General features: G+C 42.5%; 2 protein-coding genes across 6 annotated transcripts in view; both read left to right on the top strand.

Annotated features, from left to right (window-relative positions):
* Positions 1-10,932: 10,932 nt before the first annotated feature.
* Positions 10,933-13,520, top strand: tbxtb (T-box transcription factor Tb). Of its 3 annotated transcripts, none has more exons than XM_062566673.1 (8): positions 10,933-11,131; positions 11,235-11,499; positions 11,643-11,777; positions 11,929-11,990; positions 12,107-12,168; positions 12,266-12,448; positions 12,723-12,852; positions 13,253-13,520. In XM_062566673.1, exons 1-8 carry the CDS (start codon positions 10,947-10,949, stop codon positions 13,518-13,520), a joined length of 1,290 nt encoding a protein of 429 aa, XP_062422657.1. In that variant the 5' UTR covers positions 10,933-10,946. The 3 variants fall into 3 exon arrangements, with proteins under 3 accessions (XP_062422657.1, XP_062422658.1, XP_062422659.1); XM_062566674.1 differs by having other exon boundaries at positions 12,269-12,448; XM_062566675.1 differs by lacking the exon at positions 12,266-12,448.
* Positions 13,521-16,963: 3,443 nt separating this feature from the next.
* Positions 16,964-26,886, top strand: part of pde10a (phosphodiesterase 10A) — a 40,241-nt gene continuing 30,318 nt past the window's right edge. Inside the window, exon 1 of one of the 3 annotated variants that reach the window (XR_005119904.2) lies at positions 16,964-17,663. Coding sequence is in view for 2 of the 3 variants with exons in the window: in XM_037464912.2 (XP_037320809.1) it covers positions 17,591-17,663 (73 nt within the window). In the remaining variant the exon portion in view is untranslated. The remainder of the gene's footprint in view (positions 17,664-26,886) is intronic. The other 2 variants (XM_037464912.2, XM_037464913.2) reach the window with 2 other exon arrangements.

A 26,886-nucleotide genomic window follows, 5' to 3' on the forward strand; every position in this document is an offset into this window, starting at 1 on the left:
CAGGCAAAAGGACCCTGGTCGCACACACAAGAGAACCGTAAGTGTTTCTATTGCCACAAAAAAGGCCATGTTGTTGCTGACTGTTTGACGTTGAAACGGAAACAGCAATCTTCCCTAGCTTCCCAGCAAAAGGATGTGTGTTTGATTAAAACTCTTCCAACGCTTGTTACTGAACAGTCTGAGGACGTTAAGGATAAACCTGATCCTTGTTTCAAACCGTTTATCTCTGAAGGCTTTGTGTCGTTAACTAGCAATCCAAAAGACCAGAAAGTAGTCACCTTACTGAGAGACTCAGCTGGTTCTCAGTCAATCATTAGGGATGGGGTCTTACCATTGTCATCTTTTACCTCCTGTCAGTCTAGTGTTAAACTCCGGGGGGTTGGGATGGTTAATATACTTGCGCCACTACATAGAATCCATCTTCAGTGTCCTCTACTTAGTGGGTGGTTCGATGTTGCAGTACTCCCTGACAAGCCTGTTGCTGGTGTTGATTTCCTCTTATGTAATGATATTGCTGGGGGAAAGGTGAGTTCAACTCCTGTGGTCATGGACGTTCCTGTTGTAACAGACCCTGCTGGTGACAGCCAAGATTCTTCGGAGATTTTCCCGGCTTGTGCAGTCACAAGGGCTCAGACCAAGAAATACGGAGCTGACCTGTCTGACTCATTCATCTTTGTAGATCAGCCGTCTGGTACTGAAACTCGGTCGGAGGATCAGTCAGTGTTTAAATCAAACCATGAGCAGTTTGGTATCTCAAGGATGGAGGCAGTGGAGCTGCCAGCCACAAGAGAGGAGTTTATGGCAGCCCAACAGAGTGATAAGACACAAAACTGTTTTTCATCTGTTCTCAGTGTTGAAGATGCTAAGGAAAAGAAAGTGGCCTACCTCATGGATCATGGGTTGCTGGTTCGCCATTGGAGTGGCAATGACTTAGGTTACATTCCAGTCCCCCCCATCTATCAAGTTGTTGTCCCCACGGCATATCGATCTCAGGTTTTGTCTATGGCTCATGACAACCCGTGGGCTGGACATGTAGGTATCACAAAAACTTATAATAGAGTCCTTCGACATTTTTTCTGGCCAGGACTCAAGGCTGACGTGGTGCGCCATTGCCGATTGTGTCGGATTTGTCTCACTTTTTGTCCCACCTGCCTGATGACCATCGTGGTGATGTGGAGAATTTAATATCTGGCTTCCCATGCTTATTTGGTGATATACCCTCTCAAACTTCTGTCCTTATGCATGACATTGTTTTGACTAACCCGAAGCCCATCAAACAGCATGCTTATCGAGTTAATCCTGCAAAGAGGGAATGCATGAGGAAGGAGGTGAACTACCTTGTGGAACATGGATTCGCTGTACCCAGCTCCAGTTCATGGAGCTCACCATGTGTCCTGGATGCAAAGTCCGACGGCAGTCAAAGGTTCTGTACTGACTTTTGTTGGGTGAATTCCGTGACTGTCCCCGATGCACATCCCTTACCTCTTATTGAAGACTGTATCGATGAGGTCGGTCCAGCAGAGTATGTCAGTAAACTTGACGTGTTAAAGGGTTACTGGCAGGTTCCGTTAACCCCACGTGCCTCGGAGATCTCAGCTTTTGTCACCCCAGACAGTTTTCTTCAGTACACAGTAATGCCCTTTGGACTCTGCAATGCGCCTGCTACTTTTCAGAGACTTGTAAACAAGGTTTTGCAAGATGTTCCACACTGTAAGGCATACTTGGATGACATTGTTATATACTCTGATGATTGGAATTCTCACATGGCTACCTTAAGGGACGTTTTCAAATGTCTAACTCTGACTCTCAAACTCCCAAAGTGTGAATTTGGGAGGGGTTCTCTTTTGTACCTAGGTCAGCAGGTTGGTCGAGGCCAGGTGTGTCCTGCGGATGCAAAGATCACTGCAATCGCTGCCTTTCCTGAGCCAACCACCAGGCGGGAGTTGCGGCGGTTTCTTGGGATGGCCGGGTACTAACGCAGGTTTTGTAAAAACTTTTCTACGGTGGCCGCCCCATTGACTGCAGTTACCAGTCCGTTGAAGCCATTTACTTGGTCTAGTGAGTGCCAACAGTCTTTTGAGGATCTCAAGTGGCTTCTCAGTTGTAACCCTGTCTTGTCTGCGCCAAACTTTTCCTTGCCATTTAAGTTAGAAGTTGATGCCAGCGCTGTGGGAGCAGGAGCTGTACTCCTACAGGAGGATTTCCAGGGCATCGACCATCCTGTGGCCTACTTTTCAAGGAAATTTGACAAACACCAACTAAAGTACTCCACAATAGAGAAAGAAACTCTTGCATTGTTGTATGCTTTGCAACATTTTGAAGTATATCTTGTCTCCACTGGTAAACCTATAAAGGTTTTCACTGACCACAACCCTCTAGTCTTCCTCTCCAGGATGTACAACAGTAACCACCGCCTAATGCGTTGGTCCCTGATTGTTCAGAACTACAACCTGGAGATTGCGCATAAAAAGGGTTCTGAAAATGTACTCGCCGATGCCCTGTCTCGTGCATTATAAATAAATGATTGTCCAAACCTTTGGTTGGACTTGTATGTGTGGGGGTGTTACGTGTCCCTCTTGCCCTCACCTTTTTTTTGTTTGTCCTGCAGGTGAGGGGCGGAGTATTGGCTGGCCCTGCCTCCAGAGCACCCCGGTATTGGCCCATACTCCGGCCAACTTAGTGTGACCCGCTCAACGCGGATTAATCGGTTGAGTTGGGCTGAGAAGTCGATTCAGGTGCACATAGCTGGGATAAGTGCACGTCCAGGGTTTTTTTAAGTAGACTACGCTATCGATCACAGATTTACTGATACTGAAATGGAGAAGATGCCGCACGCAGCATATTTCTTACCCGCTGATCAGCAACGGATCAAATATATGAGGAGGTGAAGGATATAATACGCAAAAAAGGAATATGGCAGCTGTAATTAAACAGAGAGAAAAAGCCTGGCAGACAATCGCGGACCAACTGAATGCGGAAGGATTTAAAAATATCTAATTACTAGGAAAGTTGTACACTCTGTTTTAATTTTAATATGATTGATTTATGTGTTGGTCGTATTGCTGTATCTGTGTTCATGTGCTCAATGTGCTGGTTTTACTGTAAAGTGTCTTTCAGTAGCAACATGTAAAGCACTATAAAATGTATGATTATTTAGCCTATACTTTGCCTTAAAAGTGAGTAGAATTAATGTTCCTTTGTCACACCCCCAGTTTACTAAAAAGAATTAGATCACATTGTGTAACGAGATCTGGCTCTGAGTCACTTCAACCGGGATATTATACCTGAAATCAGCTTCTTCTCCTTCATCGTCACTCGATGACTATTTGTGTTAAGGGAGTTGCCTCAATTGCAGATTCCGCTGGTCAACGTGTTTATTCAATTCAAATGATTTTATTTTGTCCAACCCAAAATTAAAAAAAAAGCCTCAGGGAGCTTTACAGTCTGTAAACATGCAGCATCCTGTCCTAAAACCATCACATGGGCACAGGTAAAACTCCCTTTACCTGGGCAAAACCTGAGGGAGAAAAGCGGAGGAGTAAGTGTGTAGAGAAAGAACAACTTAAAGATGTACAGTACGTTCAATTCCTACAACAAAAAATATTCAAATATTGAGAGTAGTACGCCAGGTGTAAATCAGGACAACTGCAGGGAAACCTCCATCAGATGTAACCTCCATCCACAGGAACCTGTGAGGAGGGAAAGAACAAAGACTTTAGGGAAGCAGCAGGTGTGTTAAAACCCTCATTTATAGATAGTTTACTATTTAAGTTCATGTAAATACGATTTACCATTTTAAACAAGATAACAATTAATCTGCAACTTATGACATTTCTGACAATGAGTAACATTCCCAGGAATTTTACACAGTATAATACTTTACAGTGTTGCTTTAAGCACGCAGTAACTTAGAATGTTTTCTAAGACCCCTGCCGCCGAGCCCTCCACCTCCACCCTCCTCTATTTTGTTTGATTTTTTCGAGTCTTTTTAAGCCATTCTTAGTCTGGTCCCTCGCCTGAGATCTCTTTGCCAGGGGAAACCCTACAGGAGTAACTAATTACAACTATAACTAGTCCTAAACCTTATATTACTACAATTCTCAGAAATGTTTACAAATGATTTCAGCTTTTTTCATTTCTGTATTTTAAGCAAATTGCTGAAATGAATTTCAGCTTTATGCTTACCAACACATTTTCAGCAGGAAATGCATTTTCTAGTTTGTTTTTAGCAAATTGACTACTTCTTCTTCTTCGGTTGGCTTTGATTTTGACTGACTTGTCACAAGGTATTAAAGGAGCAATAAGCTTCAGAGAGTGGCTGCATAGAGGTGGTCCAACATGAGAGAGATCCTGTATCATCTGCCCTTCCTGTAAGAGCAGTGCTTCGTCAGGAGGATGTAAATGTCCTCCAATGACTTGCACTTGGTGGGGGGACACAATAAAGGACTTTGGAGGACCTCTAGCTTCAAATTGCTTAGGAAATGAAACTACCTGTTGTTTCCTCGGCTCCTATCAAGAGGTCACAAACACAGAGGTGAGGCGGGACCAAAGCAGGCGAATGAAAGAACACCTGCTGGGGCCTAATAGGTCCTTGCTGCTATTAATGGCTTCCTGTGCCTGTGTGTTTGGTGCTCATTTGTTCTGTGTGTGTTTCCCTGCCCCCTGAAATAAGGGAGGGGTCGCTTCAAACCTCTATCTTGCAACACTCTGTCTCGGTTCTTCACCTGTCCGTCTGCCTCCTTCCCTTTTATTCTGCAGAAACATTATCCATCTCCAAGCTGCAGCTCAATGACTCATACCTGGAGGCCCTCCCCAAAACCAGCTACTACCTGGTAGGTTGTGTCCCAGCACTGTGACACATTGACTTTAAGACGTCATTGATCAATTTTTTGTCTGGGGTGACTTTTATCAATTTTATTTTTTTCTGAGGTTGTTGATCTACAAAAAGCGTGTTCCTCAAAACAGTAGATGTGATTTTGCGTGTGTGTTGATAAAAGTGCGGGAAAGCAGACCTGCAACTTGAATACAGGATCCCAGAGATGCATCTCTGCACTGCTGAAGATGGAGGAGATGAAGATCAATGCAGGTGGAGATAACATAAACTGTATTAAGTTTGATTTGTGTCTGTGTCAGATGTGAGTATTTACCCTGGATTTACTATTCTTTTCATACAATCGTGATCTCTGCTGCCTTTATTTTAAAGCTAGCAGCATTCAGTACTTTTAAAGCAATAGTTGGACATTTTTTCAAGTGACACTTTAATAGTAGTATAATATAATGATATTATGCAGGAGTGTATTTAAATAAAGAATGTCTTTAAATAAAGAATGATACCGAAGACAGTACATCATGTGTTTGAGAAGTGTATGTGTCCAAGATGCAGCTGGTGCTGGTGGAGGGGCGGCAGGGACGTGGTGCTGGGCCTCCAGGCCATAGACAGAGTCTACTCTGTTTGCTCTGCCTTTAAGGACAAACACAGACTCCCCGGCTGGCTTGTCTAGCGCTGACCCTCGTGGAGGAGAGAGCTGATTACTCACGTCGAAGTGAGATGACCAAACAGAAGCCGACCCCGCGGTTGTACAGACTCCTCTCCTCGGACGGTGGCTTTGACAAACATCATCCTGAGGGACGATGTCGTAATGATGCCCACCACCAAAGACGTGTAGCAATTGGGCTGCTGGTGTTACTTCATGCCAGCACTGAAAGCAGATGTTGAACTGTTTGGAGAGTTCCTTCTCATCTAAAGCTTTATGGGCTTCCAGGCAAACAGCGCTCCATACGAGACAATCTGCAGGCCAACTTTAGCAAAGATTTTGTTCACTGTTTCTTTAAGAAACAATGTTTTTTTATTTCATGCAATTGAACTGCCACTAATACTAATACTTTTGCTTTAGTTAACTCTTCCAGCTCAATTTCTCAATTAAAATGTCTTAGTTTTTGCATTCAAGTGGCTCTTGACTCTGCATTTGCACTTCCTTCAGCACTTACAATTAAACTGTATTTTATGCTTCTTTCAGCACATCAATTTGAACTAATTCCAACGGTCACTTCAACTGTTTCAGTGTTGTAACTACTCTATTTAATACTAGTAAATGTTCCCTTTTCTGTTTGAAATGATAGTAAATGGTAATTAAAAAAAACATTATCTCGAAGCCCTTTGAAATATTTTATTTTATTTTAACACAACAGTGTTGGGAACTGTCACCCTTTTTGTCGATTAGGGCCGAACACAGTTTCGTAGCAGCATGTATGATGCCACCGTGGAACGGCACATCGGCTCTGGGACATTAGGACCTTGGTAAGACAGCATGTAAAGGCTTTCGCTGACAAGTGCTCCATCAGAGTGAAATCTCACTTCCGCACAAACAAACCTGGCGAGCAGCGCCCTGTGCCACAGGCACATTCCCCACATCCGTAAGAAATACCCAAAATATATAAGCAATTAGAGCAGAAGACAAAAATATGGAGTCAGTCAAATCCTTATTTATACTTTTAAGCAACGAGCCAATTCATCAAATCTGTTCTACTTTGTGCCTATTCTTATGCTTAATATGAATGCTATGATTTATTAGACGGTTTAGGGACTCGTTTGCTAACGTTGTGGCCATCTGGTCATGGTCTCTCTTCAACGTGTTGAATTTCACAAGTATGTATTACAGGTCTACAAAATTAGTTCACCAGACCATATCATGTTTATTACTATGAATTGACTTCAACGAGTGGAGCTTTTTCAGGGCTGGTCTAGTTGTCTCTTATTTTGTGGGATCTGGCCAGGCAACAAATCATCAGAGGTTCTCATAATCAAGCTTCTGCAGTGTCACGTGTCATCATCTAAGCACCACTACTGCACAGGTCCACATCCTGAGCCCCCACCTGCCTCCAGTGCAGCTAATGTTTGTACAGATTTGTTACCCACTGTCCTGTGAGTAAACGCTGCCTTGCTCAGGAGTCTTCCCTGGAGCCAGTTTGCACCCAGAAGACAAAGTGTGTTGTCACCCGAGTGCTCAGTGTTATTGGGTGTGAGCTGCACCACACTATGGCTACTCTTTGGAAATAGCACACCATTAGGAATATATTAACAAGCCGGCATGTTGCGTGAAGTTCAAACACCTCTGCGGTGAGGATGAAATAAAAGGTTTTGAAGGTGTTTACTTTTAGAATTCCCATTTTGTTTTGTGTGTTTTTGCAGACGTTTAGTCAAAACTACAGAGGAAACAATCTCACTCACCAAAGGCCATGAGAGGCAAATCTACCCCGGAGCCCTGATCCTCCTCAAACCAACACACATCTCTGAGGACATCTCGTTGAGTCCATCTTACCTTTCCTTGTCAGTTCCTCTATTTCCTCCTCCTCGTAGGTGGAATTTGTAAGATCAGGCCAGCAATTTAATTTAAAGTGTAAAAAAAATGAAAAACCTTATTGACAGAATGTGAGGAGTGCAGTATTGGGATGTCGTATTCTTTGTTGCACAAATGTCTACTTAAAGGGGTATGCAGCTAGCCCAGGCCTGACCGTACCACTTGCACTTTTCTTTGACATGAGAGGACAAAGAAATCAGCTCTGACGGCTTGGAAGGAAAACAATGAGTGTGTTTTGGTGGTCTGGTCATTGGATTAAATCCAAACGTTTGTTGTCTAGAGGACTACTTTTCTGGGAGAAGGGTGGCTGATTGATCCGGAAGGAGGGCCTTCCGTTAGCATAGCAACTAGCCACAGTCTAAATATGAGTTTTTTTCTTATGTCTAACATTTGGGTTTTAATCCGATGAACAAACGATTAAAAAGTAAAAACTCCCTGTTGATGGCACAGTAAACACAATATTGGCAGTACAGGTTTTAAATATCTCTAAGTTTTGAGTGTTCTTGCCTTTCTTTTAATAGTTTTTGTTGAATCGTATAATTGATAACTGTAAATTTATATATATATATATATATATATATATATATATATATATATATATATATATATATATATATATATATGCACCCAGGAGTAGAGGTCAATTGTTTCCACAATTTGCTTGGTGCATGTGGCTACACCTTACAAATGATGCTTTTAACAAACAACACACTTATTTGCTTTTGTGTAGAGAGTTGTATGAAAAGATGAAACTGCTCACTGTGCCAATGACACAAGTAGCAAAACATGAATTATTGTTTAAATCATGAAACTTGATAAATAATGGGATAGAGAGCAATAATTTAGAAATATTTGCAGTGGTTTCAGAGATCAAGAGAGAGAGAGAGAGAGACTGGTGACATTGTGAGGTTATACTCAGGTGCTGAGACGAGTCTATAGAGAGACAAGCACCCGGGACTCATGTCTCTCTCACCCCCGTGTGAAAGCAGACACAGGGCCAGCCTTCCAGGGGGGAGAGAGGGGAAGGCAAACAGTGGCCGGACAAGACCGGTGAAGGCCGATGATTATGCATGAGCATTATTCACCTCAGATCCTCTGCTGCCGGTCAGGTCTGCCACACCCATTGACACCTTCAAGGTGTCAAGGCAGGCTTTGAGTGTCTTACCAACAGCAAGCATGTGTGGGAAGAACCTCCCCTTTACTTTACCTCACTGTACCATAAGATATTCACAAAATATGAACCTTATATTACAGTCAGGGGGATCAACTCTGAGGTGATTTTATTTAGTCCACTTCATTTAGGTGATGAAAATGTATTTAAGGGCAAAACCAGTGTTTCACCATCTTCTAGCTCATCAAATGATATACAATACATCATTGCTAACTTTTCCAAGCACTTTAGAAGTTTTTCAAAACACATAGTTTGCTTTATGTTTTCTTCTCATTTATTATGACAGTTGGCTGGCAGCAAAACTTTAAATTGTTTTACTACACAACATGTTATAAAAAATACTTTTAAGCAAACTGAATACAGACTTGATTGTGGTCTCTGAAGTTAATTTGAGTTGCACCTGCATTTTATCCTTTGAAGAATGAATGTTGGGGGCATCTATACAGCACCATATACATCAATAACACTAATTCACAATGCTGCAGGCCCACATCAGGAAGTGGCCTGGTGTGACTGCTGTAGCGATGGGTGGGGTGTTGCAGGGGGAAAGAGAGGCGACAAACGACACACTAGGACTGTGGGAAATAACAGCGGCCGTGACACCTGGGACGTTTGATTTTCACTGTGTCGTGGCTCAGGACAGAAGGAAACGTTCATGTTTATTACTCTCTCTCAATTGCAGAGTATCCCCAACAGGCAGGTACATGAAGAAAAGGATGTACTTGGATCATTTGACCTTTTTTTCTATAAATCAAGGTTTTAGTAATACTTAGAACCAATGGGGATGCAGGACATCAGAAGCTCTTGGAGGGAGTCTTTCAAACTGCTGTTTAAACTGAGTGAGGTTGGCTTTTCTTTTCCTGCTGTTGACTCTGTTCCAGATTGCTGGACGGGGATATAGACTCACTGAGCTGGCAGGAGATCTGGTTAGTAACACAAACCAGCCACAACACAACACTACAGAGGTCTATGGAAGCTAACACGTAGCTGCCACACACTAGCTGCCTTTAACCGTTGTTTGTTTTTCCTCTGGAAGCCACCATGGCAACAGGTCACACTGAATAAAATGACCAGAATACAGTAGTTATTTGCGGCTATGACACTGCGGTGCTACACGTTCGGTTGCAAATCATATTGTCCCATCAATTGAGTTATGAGCAAGATACTTTTTTTTCCATTCTTGCGTAGATGCTTCCCGGCATTGACTCTCCGCAGCCGAGAGCCGAGCCGAGCCTGCCGTCTCAGTGAAACAGCCAACAAGTGTCTGCAATGACGAGTCTTCATGGAATCAGCAGCGAGGCAGAATGACCCCGGCGAGCTGCATGGAGACATCAATCATGTTCAGTTGATTCGGTTGTGGCAGACAAAAGTCACTTGTTATTGTGCATGTGTGTGGGTGGGTGACGTGTGTCATATAAAACATGTTGCATTTTACAGATTAAGTTAATTTTTGTAAAGATTGCGATGTTTGATCATTTAAAAAAAATCTTTATAATCTTTATATAATTTCTCATTGAAGAAATCAAAGCATCTCTTGTTATCTGCAATGTATTTATTGATATATGAATGTCTCAAATGACAAATTTACATTTTCCATTTTCATTTACATTGCCAAGGTGTTTTGATGTCAGATGGTAATGACAATTTTATTCCTTTATAGTGGCAAACAACAATATAATAATTGTTTATGAGCCAAATGGTAGTCCTTATACAATTTTTTAATAAAGGTTTTACTATAATAACAGCAGTGATCAGAAATACGTTTTACAGATGTGGTTGTTAAACTTGACTGGATTTCCATTTGTTTACTTATAAAGAAATGGATGTATTGATTTATTCATTTTAGAGTGCATGCGTCTTCTTTCAACTAATTGATCAAACACAGAACTGAAAATGTCCCAGGTTTCTCTAAAATGATCCAAACTGGTTTACCAAATCGGTCACAGCATCAACAACGTATATTTTGATATTTGAAACGTTAGTTTCATAAAGTGGAAGCAACATAAAACGTTTTAGATCTAAATCTGAGACCCCAGGAACTGAAGGCCAACTATGCTCGACAGTGGTTTGGTTTCTGCAGGTGTGGCTTTTATCAGAGTGTCAATGTTTACAGGTCGATGTAATAAAGCGCGTTTCCAAAAGCTGCCACCCTGCGCGTCTCAATGAGAGGCCCGCGGCTGCTGTGAACCAATCGGTGGCCAGTCCGCAAAGATCAAAGAGGAGATGAGCCAACCATCTCTGCTCCAAACACCCATCCTGAGACGGAGCTTCTCCTCGGCCCATAAATGTGCAAGTGTCCGGAGATAACTGCTTGTCTGTGTGTGTGGACACAAGAACGGGACAGAGGTTTTGTTTTGTTTCGTTGTTGTTGTTGTTTTTCTCCAATAAGAACCGTGATTGGATCAATTCAGGACAGGATGGCCACGGGCGCCAGTCAGAACCGGGTGGACCACCTCCTCAGTGCCGTGGAGAGCGAGCTGCAGGCCGGCAGCGAGAAGGGAGACCCCACGGAGAAGGGACTGAAAATATCCCTGGACGACAACGAACTTTGGCGGACATTCAAGGATCTTACGAATGAAATGATAGTGACCAAGAATGGCAGGTGAGGTCGAATACAAACGCACAGATCAAATAAAATACGAATGAATGAATATTAACTGTTGAATGGATTCATTAAATGTAGATCATTCTTTCTTTCTATCAAGGCGCATGTTCCCAGTGCTGAAAGTAAACGTGTCTGGGTTGGACCCGAACGCCATGTATTCCTTTTTGCTGGACTTCGTGTCCGGCGATAATCACAGGTGGAAATATGTGAACGGGGAGTGGATCCCGGGTGGGAAACCCGAGCCTCAAACCCCCAGCTGCGTGTACATCCACCCGGACTCTCCAAACTTCGGGGCGCACTGGATGAAAGCTCCGGTCTCCTTTAGTAAAGTCAAACTCACCAATAAGCTTAATGGAGCAGGTCAGGTGAGTAGAACACATTTCTCGGAGGGAACAGTTCAGTCTTTTCCGGGATCTTTCTAAAATCCCGTCATTTCAAAATAAGAAACACGTGAAATTGACAAACAAATAACCTTCCTTGCGTTGAACCGTTTTTTCTCCCCCTCCAGATAATGTTGAATTCATTGCACAAATACGAGCCACGTATTCACATCCTGCGGGTTGGAGGCCCGAGGAGGATGATCTCCAGCCACTCTTTCCCAGAGACACAGTTCATAGCAGTAACAGCATACCAAAACGAAGAGGTTGGCAAGCGCATTTGTGAAAGCATCAATAATGTATTTGAAGACGCGCAGAATGTGTGCGTAGATTAAGCAAAGCATTTTATGTGTTATGATGTTTATCGTTGGAATAAAAACCCAATTCTGTTTTCTTTCGTTTATGTTTGGATTTCAGATTACTGCTCTTAAAATAAAGCATAACCCTTTTGCCAAGGCCTTCCTAGATGCAAAAGAGAGGTAAAAATCCACGTTGTTCTCACAAAATGAAATATTATTGATGTCTTTTAGGCGTCTAAAGGTTTAGTGCAACATTGTTTAAAGTACGCCATCAATCATTTCGTTTTCTTTTTCAGAAGTGACCACAAAGACATCACGGAAGATGCCATTGAAAACCAGCAGTCAACTTATTCTCAATGTGAGCCTTTTCTGTCATGTCATGTATGTCATGTATCGTGGACACTCTTTAGGCCCTGGTACGGTCTCCTCACGTCTCTTCTCGTCTGTGGAACCAGTAGGTGGTTGGTTCGTTCCGAGCTCCAGCCCTCTCTGCCCTCCTGCCAGTCCTCACAGTCAGTTTGGGAGCCCCATCTCCTTCTCACCGTCCCACGGCTGTGAGCGCTACTCCACCCTGAGGAACCACCGCTCTTCTCCCTACACCAGTCCCTACGGCCACCGCACCAACTCGCCCAGTGAGTGTTCCCTTTCAGTGCCCGCTAATTAACAAGAAATGCAAACAAATGTTGCTGAGCACACAATGTCTTGCATTCCTCTGGCTTTTGTGCGAGCGGAGCCACAAAGCTGTAAATATTTGGGCTTTAGACAAGGAATGCATGGAGACCATATTCACACCTTATCAGGGGGCGATGAAGTCTAGAATCCCACTAGGAGATGAACAGGTTATGATGGATATCTTATTTGACACGTCGGGGGACTTGTGCTCAACCCCAGCGGTTTCATCTTGTGTTGCAGTCGGCTACTCGGATAACTCAGCAGCCTGTCTCTCCATGCTCTCAAGTCACGATAGTTGGCCCAGTCTTCAGATCCCAACACACTCCAGTATGATGGACATGGCCCACAATTCCACCTCTGCCAACTCTAGGTTTGTCTTGTGTTTATTTTTACTGCACCAAATGAAATCATAACCCCAACTCACAGCCACAAGGAGGCTGACGTGAACAGGAACTCATTTATAGAAAAATAAAAGCAGGACAAATGTGCCCACAAGGCATTGGGATGTTTAAGTTTAAAATAGACAATTAAGATAAATATACGAAGTGAACTTAATAGTTATAGTGAGAAATGAAAAGACAGAATTGATGGAGAAAAAATAAGTCATTTTATACATTTCTTGTTTTTAGGCAGAGTGGAAAATGTTGAATTGTTTTAATGTTTTAACAGAAATCATTGCTAGAGTTTAGACATTTCACCTTTAAGTTGCACTTCCAAAGCACCCTAAGCAGTGCCGACTAAGACGTTTTCTTCCCCACGTCTGTGCGTAGTCACTACACCAGCCTGTGGCCTGGGAGCAACTCGCCCCTGACCCACGTGTCCCAGAACGGGGGGATGAGCAGCCTGAGCTCCCAGTTCCTCCGAGGGCCCAGCAGCCACTACCCGAGCCCGGCTCACTCCGCCACAGTGCCCTCCTCTGGCTCTCCCATGTACCAGAGCGCCACTGCAGCAGAAGGGCACGACACAGCTGAGTATGACACTGCCCTACATGGGCGACTGCCTTTGGCCTGGACTCCCGTGACCCCCCCGTCTCTCTGATGGAAACGCCGGCGCAGGCTTGGGGAGCGACGGCAACAAAATAATGACTGCAGGCTGTTTGGTCTGCTGTGATTCAAAGGAGTAATCAGTCAAGAGGGTTTCGTTTCACACGCAAAAGATTGTTTTGGGGGTCTTAATTGATTCATTGATCAGCGAGTGCGTTTTTCAACTCAAGAACTCGAGATTTTCCCTTAAATTTAGCTCATGTTTTTGTTCAGCGAGGCGGGATGAACTTACATATTTTAATGGTTGCAAATTAAAATATATTTACCCTGCTTATATTAAGCATAGCTTAATGAAAAAACATCAGTTGGCAAAAACAATGTATTATCTATAGTGTTAATGATAAAGTAATTGAGTTTTACCATGTAAATTGACAATTGCTACCACTATGATGCCATTGGAAATATTGTGTTTCAGATTGTTTTTAAATGAAATAAACGGGGGCGACATGATGTCATTATTCTGCTATGCAGACAATACAAACCTTTTCATATATTATAAAACATGTATCGGTCGCTCAAGTGGCTTTTTTTGAAGCCAGCTACATGACAATAAAAACATAAATGTACTTTGCTAAACTGCACTGTCATTGTTTAAATTGTCAATTCATCCAACTTTTCGGTGCTGTTGTGATGCCACGCCATGTGATTTAGTTCATTGAAAAATGTGAAGCAACCAGATTTCTGTCCCATGTGTACCATCCTAATGGACAGTATCTAGCTATGGACTATCCCCCAATGAGCAAATTGTAAATTATAATCTAAGCGGTGGTCCGGGGACCTCCGGGATAGATGTAGGTCACTGTTCTAATTTAAATCTCATTAGCGGTTCTTGATAAGATTTATAGTTTCTACAGAAATTAAAGGAACACCAGTTTAATTGAATAATACATTTACCACCCTAAAGAAGTTAAGCCTCAGTCCAAAACACCAGATCCCCAAATCCCAATCTCTCAAAATCCCAATAGCCTAACATTCAGGCAGCTGTTTGTGATCAAATGAGCTTTACTGGAGCAGCTGTTGGAAAAGAGCAAAACAATTATTAATGCCACGTAAACTACAATGAACTTGATTTTCCAAAACGAACACTTATTGTCGCTCTGAACGATCACAATATGATGCATTCTTGAATATGACAAGGACACCTTTTATTGTGGTTTTTGGTGTTTTTATTTGTCATTTCACATTCACATTGTTTATTACAAATTAAGTATAGTGTTAGAACTTGAGATGTTAGCTCTAAAACTAAAACCCTGCTCCCTTTATGCGAGCAGAGAAGGACGTTTTTTCACACTTGGGTGAGGAATTACGTCCATGCATCTGAAGGAGGGTTTTTCACTTTTTGCCCCTCACTCTATTTGCATTCACATCTGCCTGACATGAGGGCAGAAATCTCGAAAAATATATTGATCACACATCATCATCTCTTCTGTCATGGGTCTGATGACAGTTTTGAAATTGCATTTACTCAGAAAGGGATCCATTTATGTCTCAAATTTACTTGAATAAACACACAATTGGACATACTTCCATCAACAAAGTGTATGCATGTTTAATCTCATTCAAATAATATCTGCATGTTCCAGTGAACAACTGTATTTGAGTGAATAGTCAAATAATATTTTCGATTGATAGTTTTACCATGTATGTAATTTGACCATTAGTTCTTAAAGCTTTATAATGAATGTTCTATTTGCAAATACAGTATAATTGCACTCTGTTATGTCCCCCATTAAGTAGCCACAGATCAACCTTCCTCTCAACATTCCCAGTGCCGGCCCAGACAGGCATTTTGTTAATTAGATGAGAAAATGTTAGAACCGGCACTGTCCTCTTTGTTGAGGTTGTTTTTTTTATTTGCACTTAATTAGGCTTCAAATATGTGCATTTTATACATTTTTATACAGAGTATACTGTAAGGTGTTTTAATATTTGAACAGATAAAGCTTAAAGGCATTGGGAGTAGACAAGGCCAGTCCATTCGCCCCTTCAAGCCAGAAGATCAAGATCAGAGTACAAGGACATGACATCCTCCCTTTCGCACCAGTGGCAGGACTGACAGGAAGGAGGAGACCTCCCACCCGCTAAATCCAATACACAACTGCATCATAGTGGACGAAATATTCTTATATTGTGTGTCCAAATATTCTGTTTACAGAAATATGTCAAATGAATCAACCCGTTGTTTGTGCACTATTTTATGAATACCTGCGCTGTGGTTATTTTAAAGGTTTATGTCAATTTCTTTTAAAAACAATTGCAAAATGAAAATAGACAGAAGTCAAAAGCATATTATAGAATGATATGAGCTACAATCATTGAATTATTGTGATTTTCTATAAGAGCCTAATGTTAAGAAATAATGTTTATAAAAGAAAAAGATAATGGGACATCCATCAAAAAAAATCGAAAAATCCATGAAGGCAGGGTATTTCTCCAACCCTAATAATCCCATTATGGTCCAAATGGGGGGGAAAAAGCTCTCCGTCAAAGCAGGGAGCATTGACGCAAGCATGCCTTGACGTCAGTAGCTGCAGTGAATGAGGGATGGGAGGGGGGGAGGTGGGGGAGGTGGGGGAGTGGGAGCCAGAGAGAGTGAGAGAGGCGTGTTTGTCTGCAGAAATTACCACGAAATACCAGCGTCATTGGCATGAATGCAACTGTAGCTCTTTACAAGAAACCCGCCGCGAACGAATACGCGCAAATAGACGCACTAACAAGCGCAAAAAATATATATATTTTCCAAAAACTATTTGCCCTGACATCCAAGTGACACGTTTTGGAGAAACAGTATGGCGCTGCTCTGGAAATCCAAACCAGATGTAGGGAATGGAATAGGATCCTCTGACCGGGGAGTGTTCATAAATAAATCAACATATGAGGAAATTAAAAGAAGGGGGAGACTGTTACTCTACTGACGTAAGGCACCCGTTCGTGCGTCTCCCGGGAAGGACAATAATATGTGAGGTAGAGCTCGGTGATAATCTGACTCGGTCTGCAGCTTTATCCAAGTGGACATTTCAGTGTAGGAAGAAACATGTTGGTGAAAGCGCAGCGCGGATGTCTTTCTTTCTCTCAGGCACTCAGGGTCGGAGTCTACCGGAGGGCAAAAGTTCCATCAAGCATTTGAAAAAAAAGATGGTCTCGATGGTATGGTCTGTTCTCACAACACTCCAGCTGCATTAATCGCATCGTATTTGTGATGTGATGCGATACACATTTGCTGTGTGGCTCACTGAAAGCCAACCTGTTGGTCCGACACTTATTCCACTGATGCTATTGTAAAAGAGAAGGGATCCTCTCCTCCGTCACAGATGTTGCCCGGAGAAGCTCTTCTGCCAGCAATGTCGTGCGCACCTCAAATGGGGGGGCACGCGCGCTTTGGCACGCTTCAGCGGGCAGCCCGCTTCCAGATAATCTCCGTTTACATTGGCCTATACCCCGCAAGATACCCAAGAGGTCCCGTTGTGCCCGCTGTGCGTCATCTGTGCCTGATTAGACTTGCGGTGTGACGTCGCCGAGCCCCGTTCAAAGCTAAACACCTCACACAACGTTGAGATTGCCAGTTGATATTCAAAACAAGGCAGGAAACGAAATGACGAAAGCCTCCCGCTCGCAAAGCGTTTTAAGACGCGGATCAACAAGTTGCCTCCAGTGCGCAAATTCCAATTTGAGCGGGATTCGAGCATAATCCGCGACGCAGATGATCGGCGTATCAATTGAAATATTTCTCATCTGCCGGGAGAAATACGCTCCAGAGTGTCCCTGGAGACACATTTTGTCCGATAGCGGCGGGTACCAGGAGCCTGTACCGGGCTCCATGCCTCGCTGCGCCTCCAGGTGCTCGGCCGGCCGCCACATGGTAACTTTGCGCACCCGGCACGCCGAAAAGAGGACACACAGAGAAGGGATCTGAATGAATGGGACTGAGATTTATTCGTATTTCTCCCTTCGCCTCCCCCAGACTGTTGTTTGTGTTGTATATCCAGCCGGTTGAAGGTGTCTCACCTTATCGGCAGATATCGATTCATCGGTGGATATCAAATCAACCCGAATAGGGAGCCGCAAATGTCGAGGAAACGGAAAAGTCCTGACGACCGGGACTTTGAGGAACCTCCACCCGCAGGATGCAGCGACGAAGGTAGGAGTCATGGTCAATGCTGGTGCAAGAGTGCAGGTATGTGATATCCTCAGGGACTGCTCGATGGAACAACAGAGCATTTCTTAGGAACTACATGTTAATTGCAAAGTCGGACCAGGACCAGGGAACAGGGTCAACCCCTCTTCATTGAGTATTAAACCTGGCTGCACACATGATGCAATGTCATCATCTCTCCACTGAAATAAGTGTCCGGAAAAAACAATCTTGTGTATTGCTGTGGATTACTTTTTCTCTCGTCAATCCTCAATGGAGTCACCATGCAGCTTTGTTACATTAACTTTCTTTAGAATAAACAAAGAGCAATGTCTGGCAACAACAAACTACATATCAAAGGGTGATATTGTTTATTCAGTGTGATGAAATAATATCAATACAGTAAGTCTGTGGTAACAAGCCAATGTACATTGTGGTCGGGGCTGAAGGCTCATCGATTGAACTCTGCATTGAATGGAAAAGGTGTTATTCTCCACTTCTGCTGATTTACAGTTCTTAGACAAGAAACAAGGTCTTCACACATTTTCTGACGGTGTTGTATAAGTCAGGTCCCTTTTGAAATCTAACTCCTGTTTGTGGAAGTGAAAATCTGGTCATGGGGATGATCCAGTTGCGTTAGTGCAAAATATCTATAGTTTGTGAAGAAAAGCCAGTATAAACCAAACCTGTTGGTTATGCCTTAATTTCCCAGGTGTGCCTGGGATCCGCGCTGGTTGAAATCATTGCTTCAGCACATCCTTTGCTTTCAATTCAAGCGTTCCTTGTTTACAAGCGGCAGCTTTTGAAATGCCTCGATGGGGAGTGTGGCCGCTGTTATTCTGGCAAACACGTGACATGCGTTTAAGTTCAAGGCCAAGATCAGCATTGCCTCGGAGCCGAGAGCCGTGCCTGCCTACACCAACAGTGCTGAAGCAAAGCAACCGGCCTGTGCCTGGTGTTTGCATCACGTTAGTGAAGTTTAAAGCGTGTTTGTCGTGTTTAGATTAGGGGAATACTTATCACTAATTAAGCATGTACACTGTACATCCTTTCACCTCAGCCTGTTTTTTACTTTGGATTTATTTTTACAGATGAGCTCCGTCATATTACTCCTGAAACGTTTTGGACTGGTGCAACAAGGCCAAGGCACGCATGTTTTGGTGTATTTAAGACGCTAACATACAGTCAATAGATTTCTCAGACCAACAGCCTGGTTTGTTTGCTCTGAAGATGTGACCTGTTTGCATCACAGTCTTTTTGGGTCTTTGCCCAAATGAGTTTCCCTTGGCTAACATGGAAGGAGAGCCGGGCGCTTCCTTCCCCGACTGTGCCTGGCATCTGTGACTTCTTAGGGGGTAAACGCCCCGACGGAACCCCCCTCCATGCTTTGATGCACGGTGGCAGCACTGCATTGCACACAGCACACTGTCATAGCAAATGTGGATTTTGAACAGAACACTGAGCTTTTCATCCACACTAAGGAGGCGTTTACGAAGGATGGAAAACCTTTAAAAAAAAACGGAACAAAAACCTCTTCAAACCTATTTAACGCAGTTGTTTGTCCAAAAAAAGCAGCCATACATAATAAGGCCATGGTATATTTGTGCATCATGGACTAAATGTGAAAACTATCACCAGTCAATTGAGTGCTGCTTCTGCTCCCTTCACTGCCTCTGAGGGCTGACGCTCGGGTTCTCTCATGGAGACCGTTTTTGTTCCCTTGGATATCCCCGGTGAGGCCGGGAGGGGAGGTGCAGAAACAGGGCCATTGAGATTCTTATCAGGACCACAATGCTTTTTTTGTCTTGTTACCATTACAGGGCCGCTCCTTGGTGCCCCCTCCATAGTGAGATACCAGTGCCAAGAACCTTGATGTCGGAATACATTGCGGATTGGAATAGTTTTACGTTTTGTTTGGTTCCTGGTTCAGTGGCAATGTGAGATGATTGAGCCATAGCAAGAATTAAGTAATGTAAATGTAAATATTTATTAGACTTTTGCATAGTAATACACCAATAATATTAAAAAACACTGATAATACATTTATCTGTGGGGCGGCACAGAAGACGAGTGAGTCAGATCCATAAAGGTATCTATCTAAAGGTATCATTGTTGGTGCATGTTCCCTGTAAAAGGCCATTTAAAGGAGTACACATCACACCGTCCACTTCTGACTAGACCAACTTATCTCGTTACAACGTGAAATGATGTTTTTACAATTAGTTATCATGTCTTCACTTCACCTTACAACAAGATAGATATTATGTCAGGAGAAGAATCTCAAAGATTAACACAGTCCTTGAAACAGCTCAAGTATTCCCTCAAAATCGTAAAACTGTTCACAACTCTCTGTTGATCTGGGTCATTCAAAGGTTGGAAATATGAAAATGAAAATATTTAAATGAGTTTAAATGATGGGTAGACAACAATATGACTATCATCTTTGTTTTCCTGGGACGGACCCATTAGTCCAAATAGTTGCCAAACGCCTTCTCCATCGCAACAATGATGTAGCTCCCACATCAACAATAAAGAATAACATTACAAAATAGCCTTCAATCACGGGAACAAAAAGCCACTGTTCCTACGAGACAGAAGATCCGTGCGGTTGTGGCCGGTTAGAATTTCTCTTTGAATCGAGCTGGAGAGAACAGTTCCAGACCTTGTGGATTGGTTTGTCCTCATGGATTAAACTGAGGAGCAGCTCGACGTCATAGAGTGTCCAAGCTCTGCGGCGGTACACCGCGTGTGTGTGTGTGTGTGTGTGTGTGTGTGTGTGTGTGTCTTTAGCTTGGCTTTGTGCCCACCCTGCTAAAAGAATTGCAGCAGGGCTGTTCGCCACCGCTGTGACGCCACAGAGCACGAGGGTACAAACCACACAACCTCATGCATATTCCTCTATGTGCTCCTCTCTGAATAAAGCAGCTGCTCACAGCTCCAGCGCGTGAGGCCCGTAGCTGTGGACAGACGGGACGAACACGCACGACTTGTGCAAGAATACCACTCGGTGGTCGTAGTGGGTAATGCCGGTCAACGCTGCACACAGAAATTATCATAAGGATAGAATCCGAAAACAGCATTAATATTTTTTAATATTTTTATTTTACATCTATACAACGCTTTGACCTTTTGACCTCCTGTTATTTGACATTGGTTAAAAGTGGTCAGCATTAGTGTCTTCAGCCAGTGGGACACTAGGTGGAGCTATAGTAATTAAGATGAAATGGAGGGAAAGGACAAATAGTAACTTTGTGTTAATGTTTTCATTCTTTTAAATTGTTGTTTACAGACTTGTTTTTCACTCCTGAAAGGTTCCATAAAATTAGATTTATATGATCTTTTTATGTCCAACAAGGCAGTTTTTATGTTAACTTGCAGAAAGAATTACATTTTCTTTTGTCAATAATTGTTGTACAGTGCACTGAGGTTCTTGGTTTTTTATTACAGTGTGATTTTGACAGCAATGCTGAACAAGGTTAATTCTTTTCATCACTGTTTTGCATTGTAATTAATAAGAAAAACAATGCTGTAATTTCCAATCAAGTAAGGCCACGAGTGTGTGTGTGTTGATGAATGGATTGTGTCCTGAGTGTGTTCTGTGTGAGGAGGCCCAGCTGACGTCTGGCTGCTCTGCCGTCTCGGTCTGTTCAGATGCCTGCTGTGCAGAGAGATTGATTGACAGGCCTGTACGTCCCACCCATGATCACACTGACTGGCTTCTGAGGAGGTCTGCAGCTATACCGCTCGTTCCCCCGCACACTCCTTACTCAATACGGACTTTTTTTTTCTTTCTCCTTTTTTAAGAAGCTGTTCTAGTCCATGGCACAAACTTAATTTGTTAACTCATTCAAATTAAAATATTAAATTTATACTTGCTATAGTCACTGTGCCATTTCCCCCCACATGGCTTCAGTTGACATTGAATGAATCTAATTTTAACATTATTATTACATTGAGCAAATTAATGTTCATATTTTGTATATTAGTAGTAATTCATTGTCCTTCTGACATATGAGCACATAAGGAAGGTTTTGGGTAAATTAAACGGGGTGTGTACAACATTTTAAAACTAACAAAACAATTTAGTGTATACATACATGATTATTTTGTAATAAATAACGCTGTGCTGTCGCGTTTAATGATAATTTCCTCTTGGTGTGTTGATGTGTTATATTTGAACAAGAGACAAGAGAGAATCTGTCAGCAACTCCTCGCTGTACACACACACACACACCCCACAGCGTCATACAAGAAATGAACCTTGACAGGATGTGTGACATCACTCAGCTGTAAGTAATGATCCGTCCGCGTGTGTGGTGTTTAAAAGGCTTACGCTGGACCAGGACGTGGTTGGCTTCTCAGCTCAGAGATCAACACACGTGTGACAGCATCATATAGCACCAATGAAGGGTGTTTGCCTCATGTAAAGCCAGAATGATCTCCTCATTGTGTGTGTATCCGTGTGTTTTGGATTGTTGACCTAAGTAAAAGTAGTAATACCACAATATAAAAATTATTTATTTTAAAAATATGCTGTTATGCCGTTAAAGTGCACAAACAGTACTATTTACATTTGATCATTTCATTCTAGGGCAACATTTGGATCTCTCTGTGTGTTTTATATACGTGAGTGAGCTCAGCACGTCATTGCACGTGCCCGCTCTCGTGTGCACATCTGAGGAGGCACATTTGACCCCCTGTTATATGAGATTGCACCGTGAAGCGTTTCACGTGGACGAGTGACGTCAGCTAAGCGAATGAGCACTGTTTGTTTTAGTGCCGTTTTTTTTTTCTTTCTTTCGCCTGCACTCTGACCCCATGCTCATCATCATTGTCATTTGCCAGGATTACGCATGTGATAATGTAGGTCAGAAGTGATGACCGAAAACACTACTACTTCTTCTAAATTTGTGAAAGAAATTCTGATTCTTTTCTTTAACTGGCCTTTCTTTTAGGATTTCATTGACAAAAGAAATACAAACGCAAAGTGCCTAATTAATCAGTACTCTGCCGAGCCAACCCTAAAAAATTACTATTCAATGCTACAACAACATAGCATGAATGGATCATAAAACATAATTCTGCACTGATTAGCTATGCATCCTTTGATACTGATGTCAGAAAGCCATTTGGTTACTCCGGAAATATCTGCAGTTACATCATCATCTTTCCATATGTTGCATTGACATTACATAAACATGAAACCTCTTAATGGTGGAAAGCTTAATGTTAGCATAATGTGTAACCTTGTTACTTTATGAGAAAATCTAAAAGTATTTCCATCAATGTCAGCGGTGTATTTCTTTTTTTCTTAATGGAAAGAAATGCATTACTGGGAGCGAGCTCAATGTCCCACAATAGTTTGGGATGCTGTATTTATTGAATGCATGAATTGTGTGTGTGTGTGTGTGTGTGTGTGTGTGTGTGTGTGTGTGACAAACACTAAGCAGGGCTAATTTGTGCCCGCTGTGTGACGTAGAAGACATGAGGCCCAGGTGGGTGCTGTGAGTGGCACTAACAGCATCTCCCGCTCCAGCCTGCCCCGTCTCTGACTTCATTGGCTGCAGCTGTGACGCAGATACACGCACCACATCCTCCATCCCTCCCTCCCTGCACATTTCTTCTCTCGCGTTTTTTTTACACCCATTTACACGTTTTTTTAATTTATTTTTTGATTCAAGTGCTTCCTGCAGTTCCTTCCACTGCAGTGCTCCACATATAGATCCACATTACAAATCTACACCACCTGTCCTTCTGCATTCTTCGTTTTCTCTCATGCATTGATAGAAAGCTTATCAACATGTCTTTCATCCTCGCCATATTACCTATGTTAATCCGTTTGGCTTTTTATTTTACTCGTGCAGTGCGAGGTCTGACTCACTGTGAGGAACTTCGAGCTTTAGAGGTGTTATCTGGTCACATTCACTTTGCCGGCATGTTGCCCATGAGCAGACGACGGCATCCATTGTTTCAGTCAAACGCTGCAGTAAAACGGTTGAAATGTGCAATGAAAGTAGATATATTTGGTCCACCAACTGTGCAGAGTGTTTTGTTTTTTGTTAAACTCATTCATGTTGTGAAGCTACTTTAAATAAACAGTGATCATTTATATATTGTTGGAGACTGCCTTTTTTCATTTTGCCAGGACAAAAAAACATCAACCATGTCCCTGTTGGTCACATTTAATTGTGTGGGCAAATTTACAAACTAACTAAAACTGAAAAAATGAGGTGACTAATAACCTAATCTTAAGGGGAGTTTTGGAAGGGAAACTGAAAAATGTTTTGCATTTTGTACCACTTACTTTCCAAAGCGCCCTCTTTCAGGCTACAGTGATGCAGATATATCAATCCGCCCCTGAGGGGTGCTTAAGTTTGCACTGACCTTTGACCTCCATGTCAAGGCCAGCTGCTGTGGACATGCTTGAAGGAGATGCCCTTCGAGCACTAAGCTCCGCTGGTAGAACAAACCAGTAGGAGTTACTAAAGCAGTTGTTAGAGCGATCATGATTCACCATTATTGACCAGATTAATTAATTAAAGATTATATTGAGTATGGAGACCATACCGGACATGGGCTTAATTACTTGGGGCAGCATTGTAGTCCTTTTGAACTAAAATGGGATGTGGGCATGCAGTCCTTTTGCAAATGAGGTATTAGTGCTGTTGTTGCTTTTTTAAATAGTTTAGAATTTTAAATAGAAAACCTCAATATCACATTACATGGTCTTTCAGAAAGATTGATTTAACATTCTTTCTCTCAAGGGGAGTCTAATGAAGTGTCTAGCCTGAACTAGACTCTATTATTTAATATACATGGCTCATCTAATCAGTCTAGATGCAGCCTCCTGACCAGTTACACTGTAACATCATTTGTTGTTCTCTACTACAAAGCCCTTTTGGCAGATCGAGATGCAGTGTGTCCAGTCCTGTCACCATGAAAGCCAGTAATAATAGTAAATGATCAGACATTTAATCCGCTCCATTCCAGTCCAAAGTTAGGCCCTACTCAAGTTGCGTGCACATGCTGTTACTGTCAGGGAGTCCATACAAGGACTCTTTTACCAGATCGGCCCGGTTTTCTGTTGACTAGCCAGTGCTGCACCTCTTCTGGAGGGACATGCAGGCAGCTAAAGAGCAACGGTTTTGTCCTTTGAGGACACAAAGTGTAATCCCTGCTGTGTAATCTACACAATGTCTTCACTGATGAGACAACGTTGAATAAAAATCATCCTGCCTTTAACGGTTCCTTTGCACTGGACATATCATTTCCTTTCATCATCTGGACGGAGGTCCTCCAAGATACATGTGATTAAGTACAAGTTACAGGCCTCAAAGTGGGGGCTCATGCCTTCATGTAAACTGAGAAGAAGTTTCAATGTCACAGGGACTCCTGCCGCCTACCAAACTCAAGCAGCCGCTACAGATGGCTTATTTAGGCCAGTTTCTGGAGCACTGTAACAAGGCTGAGCATCACTTCTCAAAGCAGAGTGTTTAAAATGTGCATTTGGATCTCATTGAGAGCTTGGATCCACATTTGACTTGTAACAAGGAGAATACCATAAAAGATCGAAGCATTCCAAGTTTCATCTGGTTTAACATGAAATCATTCTGGTTCAACCAAACAATTGCACCACATTTCAGAGGACCATAAGAAACGGGTCAAGTCATCTGAGACCAAGCTTCACTCTCTCTACTCACCTTCCTCACTCCTGTACACTATATTCGCAAATGGACCCACTGGATCCCACTGACCAGACAACCGCATTTCATTGTCATGGTTCTGATCATCCAACACCCTCTGGGTGGACATTGTCACCCATTTCCACAGAAGTGGGTTGCTGTATATAAAAGCCAAGACTTTGTTACATTGTGTTGACATCAAATCAGTGCATAATAATGTGCCCGGCCGGCTTGTGTAATGCAGAGAACAGCTTCTCATTTTTTGCATTCTGGTATTTCTTTTAAACAAGTAAAAAAAAATAGCTGCAACGATTAGAGGGGCCAATTGTTTCTTAATGGGAGTGGTGATGCAGTGAGAAATGCAACATTTTAGAGGGTTTTCATTTTTTCATTTTTGTATTTAATTTGGAACAAAAATAAAAAATGAAATGAAAGATCCACATTTACAGTTTAAAACCTGTAATTAGATCTGGATGACCTCAGTGTGTGCAACTAATTTGTGTACTTTTATTTCTGATGACATCATTCTAAATGTAACAATATTTAATTTATATTTGTCTTATGTTAAACACATACACCTAAAGATAAATGCACCTATCACCAACATCACCCTGAATATTATTTCTCTATCTTTAATTACAGACCATTATATTGATTGAAGATCAAAGTAGTACATACTGGGTTTGGTTGCAAATAAAACATGTTTGTTACATAATGTGACGAGCTCAGCAAAGGTGTGAGGAGGACAACAAAAGAGAACAATGGGATGAATGGCTCTGATGTCCTAATGATGTTTCAGAAAAAGAAAAAAAACAGAAAGAGGTTCAGAACATTGAGCGGTAAACACAATGTCATCTTCTCTCCTGGGGCTGTGAGGACGATTGAGGGAGCAACAAACGTTTCCTCTGGGTACGTTTAATATATACGACGATCTGACAGCAGTTATTCAAAATGGCAAATATTAAGACGACAGAGGGCAGGCGATGATGTGCGGTGATTTGTGTTACCATTAAACTAAATTATGCACCTATCTCACATTTGTCCTAATGGATCAAAGCGCAATGACGTCCATTGACGTCACATTTCAGACGGTCCGCATTGCAGTTGCGTGCAAATGTGTGCATGCCAGGCTTTGTGGTAAATGTGAAGCTCCTTTTTTTTATGATTTCATTTTTTAACAAATGAGAGTAAACAGAGACAGCGATATGCTCATTGGTTGCTGAACTAGTTGCGAACCAAGCTGTGAAGATGTGCATAACTCCCTCAGCCCCCCAGGGACCCTGTATTTTCATGGGCCTGCCTCTGACGTCAATGCTCCGGCTGTCCTGTGGATTGTCAGAACAGACTATTCAGTTGGGGGAGGGGACTGCAAGTCTCTGTGGTGTGTGTCTGCCGCATGTGATGTGTGTGTGTGCCTTTGTGGATGTAACTATGCGCCTGTGTTTGTGTGTGCTTGCATGTGATCTGTAAATGTTTCACTTATATCTGGTGTGTGTGTGTGTGCAAAAAGCTTGCACAGTGATTCGAATCAGAAATGTGCTTAAGTG

This window comes from Pungitius pungitius, chromosome 13 (assembly GCF_949316345.1).
Source record: "Pungitius pungitius chromosome 13, fPunPun2.1, whole genome shotgun sequence".
In the NCBI taxonomy this organism is placed as follows: Eukaryota; Metazoa; Chordata; class Actinopteri; order Perciformes; family Gasterosteidae; genus Pungitius; species Pungitius pungitius.